This window comes from Tachysurus vachellii, chromosome 2 (assembly GCF_030014155.1).
Source record: "Tachysurus vachellii isolate PV-2020 chromosome 2, HZAU_Pvac_v1, whole genome shotgun sequence".
Taxonomy (NCBI): Eukaryota; Metazoa; Chordata; class Actinopteri; order Siluriformes; family Bagridae; genus Tachysurus; species Tachysurus vachellii.
The window spans coordinates 6,080,087-6,085,570 of record NC_083461.1 but is presented as its reverse complement, the minus strand read 5'-3'; the positions used below and the strand labels follow the sequence as shown (position 1 = coordinate 6,085,570).

Genomic DNA, 5,484 nt, shown 5'->3' with positions numbered 1-5,484 from the left:
TTTGTGATTTTGAAAGCCTTAAAAAAGAAATTATTTTTCTTTTATTTATTTATAAAAGAAAAAATAATATTATTATAAGAATATTATAATATATTATTATATTATAATATTATATTATAATATTATAATATTCTTTTATTATTTTTTTTACTTTTAACTAAAAGAAAAAAAAAAATCTTTGCCCAAACAATATGTAACCCACCAAGTCTGAGAAATTTGTATCACCACAATATTAATATACTGTATTATATTGTTGAGTGCTTATGGGAAAGGGAATAAAATTCGGTCCTTTGATGACTTCACTATTGTTCAATCTCAGAAACAAAACACACAATCAAGCAAACTCTATGGTATTCTGAGGATCTTGCAATTTTTTCAAATGACAGCAGATTTTCTACAGATTTGTGCCAAGACGCATCATATGACATCACAACACACGTGCAGCCCAAGCCCTCTTCGAGTGACGTGCGTGGAACAGGAGTATGGCCATGCAAGTCGTTGTGTGTCTTAACTGGGCTTTTACTTAAATGGTTGCAGTTTAACAAGTGCAAGTTTGCCAACTGACAAAAAGGAAAATAAAATAAAAATAAATAAATAAAAATGCACTGTAGCACATTTGAATCCTACACACACACACACACACACACACACACACACACACACACACACACACACACACACGGCGACTGTCCAAAATTCTGAAACCACTAATAATACTGCGTGGATTTTAAAGGACATTTATAATTTAACCCAAACATTTTCATTACATATTTTTCTCACACCACACTGAATGTAGAAGTAGAATAGTAAAAATGTTTACATGAATTTCAAAAAACATTTTTGCTTTAAAGTCATGGAGCATCGAGCTGGCCCAGACTCCAAACATTTACGGCATTTAGCAGACATCCTTATTCAGAGTGACATACGTTTTTCTTTTTTCATGATTCATTTCAATTTATACAACTAAGCAATTGAGGGTTAAGTAAGGGCCTTGCTCAGGGGCCCAGCAGTCACAGCTTAGTGGACCTGGAAACCTGATGATCCATTTTGATCAAGTCCACGTCTCCTTTACTGTCTTCTGAAATACTGAAAATTAACTTTCTTGGTTTTAATTATTTAAAAATTCTAAAACCATTAATCATTCTGATGAAAAGAAGTCACATTTTGTTCCAGAGTGCAAATCAATGCTGTTTCTCACTACTTTTGTCATCTGATGCTTTATAGGATGTGACAATAGAAGTGCAGAACATCTGCATGGTGACTGTAGAACAGATGTTAAATATCTATCAGATGCCACCTTTAGGCTTCAGCGGGGTTTCTTCAGGTCAAAACTTACAGATAAACTAAAACTCATCCTAGAAATCCACTTCCACATAAACGTCTTGTGTTCCCTAACTAAAGCTCAGGCTATAAAATAGAAATAATTTTATTAATAATGTTTAGTATAATGCTAGTAAAAATCTTTGATTAGTAAATAAACATGATATAAATCAGCCATAAATAAATCTGTCAATTAAAACACTTTTGCTTAACATGAGCATTAAACACAAAAATGACTAAGCTAAATTATATTATTATGGGAAGAAATACTACGAAAAATGGTTATAATTAAGAAAATTCAGACATCCTTCACCTAAAGATACCAGCTGTAAGGTCAGCTAGGGCTGAATCACAAATCAACCCTTACTTCCTGCACTGCTGCACTACATAGTGTATGATATAAAGGCGTCTACCGCCCTATGTAGTGCACTACTGATAACAGGAAACGCATTCAGGATGCAGCCCCAAACCGGCTCATAGGAAAGAAACGCCAAACCAATACAGCACTACGGCGGCTAAGCTAACCGGCTAATGTCAAACCAATACAGCACTACGGCGGCTAAGCTAACCGGCTAATGTCAAACCAATACAGCACTACGGCGGCTAAGCTAACCGGCTAAGCTAACAGGCTAAGCTAACCGGCTAACACGCCACCTACAATACAGGCCCTTTAGGCGTTTCTACCCACAGATACGACTTACTATCTGCGCGTTTATAAACGCCGTCGCGTTACATAGGCGCTCAATCACCTGCTGCACGGCTACATGGCGTCTTAAGCATGTTCTCCACGTTCCAAACAGCTACCGCTAGTGTCCTCTTCACACGCTGTACGCCGCCATCTTGACCCCGAAGGGACCGCTACTTCCTGTCACGTGACATTACAAAAAAACCCTGATACTTTTGCAGTGTTAGGAAAATGAATTGAAATAGTGATTATTTAAAAAAAAAATTTAAAGAAATAAAAAAATTATAAACATCACAGTGAAGTAGTTTCATTATTTTTATTTACTTAGACTAATCAAATCATCTAAAAAAATGAAGAAAATGGTATACATTTATTATTATTGTTGTTGTTGTTGTTGTTGTTATTATTAGTAGTAGCATTATTAGTAGTATTATTATTGTATTATTATTAGTAGTAGTAGTATTGTTATTATCATTATTATTATTGTTGTTGTTATTATTATTATATTATTATTATTCAGAATGAAACAAAGAAATAAATTATTTCAAAATAAAATATTATTTTCTCATTATTATACTTAAGGTTTACATGTTTATGAATAATTAAAATTACTTTATAAATGTATTTGTTATTCCTGAATCCATATGTAAAATCTTTGAGATTTTGATCTAAGAAAAAAAAAATGTTCTATGTAAAAAAATAAATAAAGGCGATGAAGAAGATGATGATGATTAGCGTTGTTGGTGTTAAAGAATGTGATTGTACAGAATACAGTGAGTTTAAGTGAAGGGTCATAGAAATATTCATTTATTTATTTATTTATTTATTTATTTATTTATTTATTTATTTATTTATTTTCAGGGACTGATCTTGGTGATTAGGCTTGATGGGAATTTCCAATCAAAAACCTTTTTTATTTATGCTGCTCTAAAACTGTTCCGTATCAAAGTCTGAATGGTTAAGTGGGCAATAAATCCTGCTTTCAGTGATCCATGCTATGTTTCAACCCTTCACAGTCACAACGCCAACTCATAATTAATAGAACCACATTTCCAGTGCTGCATGTTTAATCTGCACTCAAGACTAGGACCTTGCCATTTCTACACAGCTGGATGTGAAGGTAGTGATCTAGCAGCTCTGTTACTTTTCCTTCCTCACTTTATTCTTTTCCACATTACAGTGGTCTACCATGCGGTTATCCGAAATCCGGGCTGCCAGACAACCCCTGTCGCTTGCCAATAAATCTGTGTCGCCAATGGGATTCGTTTAACTCTAAATTGCCATCTCATTCAATGTCTGATGCCCTTGCATGTCCTTTGTGTGGACAGTTATTTATGTGTGTGATCACGCTGGTGGCCAAAGCTGCCAATAGACCGCTTGCAGATTACTTTGACTTTGTCTTTCTGGTGGACTCTAGCTGTGCCGATACACTCTCATGCAGTGTGTATAGGATCCGATAAACTAAATCAATGTACAGTAACATGACTGCTTACATATTTCTGCTTTAAATGATCGAAACTCACTGTAGATTCCTGATATCACATATTCTCCTACAGTTATAGTTATAGCTCATCTGCTGAAATGAAGTGTTCTGAAATACTTTTCTGATCAAACCAGACTGGTCATTATTCTCTGACCTCTCTCTTTAAAGGTGGCGTCTCCATTGTTTGAGAAATGCTTCAGAAAACTGAGTCGGGACGACAAACTAAACAAAAATCAAAACTAACGTGTAGCCAATGAGCAGAAAGGGGCGTGTCTTGTCAATATGGGAGGAGAGAGTGTTCAGTGCGCATGTGTGACATTAGCAGAAAGTGGTTTTAACATTGACATGGAGGATAAAAACAAAGAAAGAAAGAGAAGAAAGACTTACGATAAGGTAAGAAGTAGGACGTGTTAATATAGGATCAGCTTTCCAGCGCTGGAGAGAACTGAAGGAGCAGGAAGTTGGTCACATATTCACAGATTGGAGTTTCCCGAGTCAATAACTCCTGAGCTAAACACTGTTACTACACAAATAACACCTCTTTTCTATCGTAGTAATGTAGAGAGGCAGCTACAACCGCGATTTGCTAGTAACAGTGTTTAGCTCAGGAGTTATTGACTCGGGAAACTCCAATCTGTGAATATGTGACCAACTTTACTTAAGACGCCGAGGCGCTTTTTTCCTTCTCGATAGGTGAGTAACGTTGGTTTTGCTTTGTTACACAGAACTAATATATGCCTTTGTCCTTTGCATGATTATGCTGGTGTTATTTTTGCTTGTTTGTTTATCTGCAATCGTATTGTAATTCCCTTCAGCTATGATAAAGACACATTTCTTTCCATTAGTTGCCTGGGTTACGTATGTATGTGTGGGCGGAGCTATCAATACAGGGGTGGGACCCATTTGGGTTAGGGGCGTGTTTGTTTTGGTGATTTCAAATGTCAACATTGGCTTTCAAACAATGGAGACCCAACCTTTAATAGCAAACTGCTTAAACCCACAGAACTGCTGCTCACTGGGGTTTTTTGTTTTTCACACCATTCGGTATAAACTCTAAAGACTGCTGTGTATAAAAATCTTAATTTTTTTAATACTCAAACCATCCAATCTACCACTAAAAACTATGCCACGGTAAATTAGATGACATTTTCCTCAATTGTGAAAAATTCTTCCTCACATTTTTGATGTGAAGCTTAACTGAAGCTCTTGACTCAAACCTGCATGACTTCCTGTATTGAGCTGCTGCAACATAATTGGCTAATTGACTAATTGTGAAGATGAATGAGTACGCAATTAAAGTCATTTTTTAATTTGTGCGTGGGACACAGATGATACACTGTACCTCTGTTTATACATATATATTAGGCTTGTTTTCAGTTCCTACACACTGCTTTGCTTCTTATCATCACTAAAGACTAAAGACTCGAATAGAAGGCTCAGACATCCCATTTCTCTGATTCATCTCATTCATTACAGTGGCTTCCTGCACAGCCCTTCGCTCTTGTCAGATTATACACAGTAATCTCACTCTCCCATCCAGATGCAGGCCTGATAAATGTCAACGATGCCCAGCAGCGGGCAATAACATCCCGCAGGCTCCTGCTCTCCAACAGAATGCCATTACGGCCTCAATGGATAGATTTGATTTGGGCTCTGACCTCTTCGACCTCTTCCTGCGGGAAGGTTTCCACGTGCATGCCGAATGGTATTGTTCGATTTATCAAATCTCATTGCGGAGTAAAAGGTAAATAACGCTCTGGTCGACCGTCTCTTCCAGTGCTCAGATGGCTGTGATTGTCCTTGTAATGTTGTTGTTTGTAAACTGTTTGCGTGTGTTTACATGTGCATGTTTGCGTTACGTGTCGTTGCTGTGAATGTGCTGACATTGTGCACAATGTGAACGGATGCAACTAAGGATGTGCACAAAGATGGATAATGGGGAGTTTGTTTAGAAAACCACACAAAATTGTCTGTGTTTATGTGTGTGTGTTTATGT

The 5,484-nt window shown here is 36.6% G+C and overlaps 1 protein-coding gene across 1 annotated transcript in view; it reads right to left on the bottom strand.

Annotated features, from left to right (window-relative positions):
• The window catches only part of LOC132862663 (protoheme IX farnesyltransferase, mitochondrial), a 48,003-nt gene extending 45,808 nt beyond the window's left edge, over positions 1-2,195 (bottom strand). The window contains exon 1 of the mRNA XM_060894812.1: positions 2,070-2,195. Within this exon, the coding sequence (XP_060750795.1) occupies positions 2,070-2,100 (31 nt within the window). The 5' untranslated portion in view covers positions 2,101-2,195. The remainder of the gene's footprint in view (positions 1-2,069) is intronic.
• Positions 2,196-5,484: the final 3,289 nt, after the last annotated feature.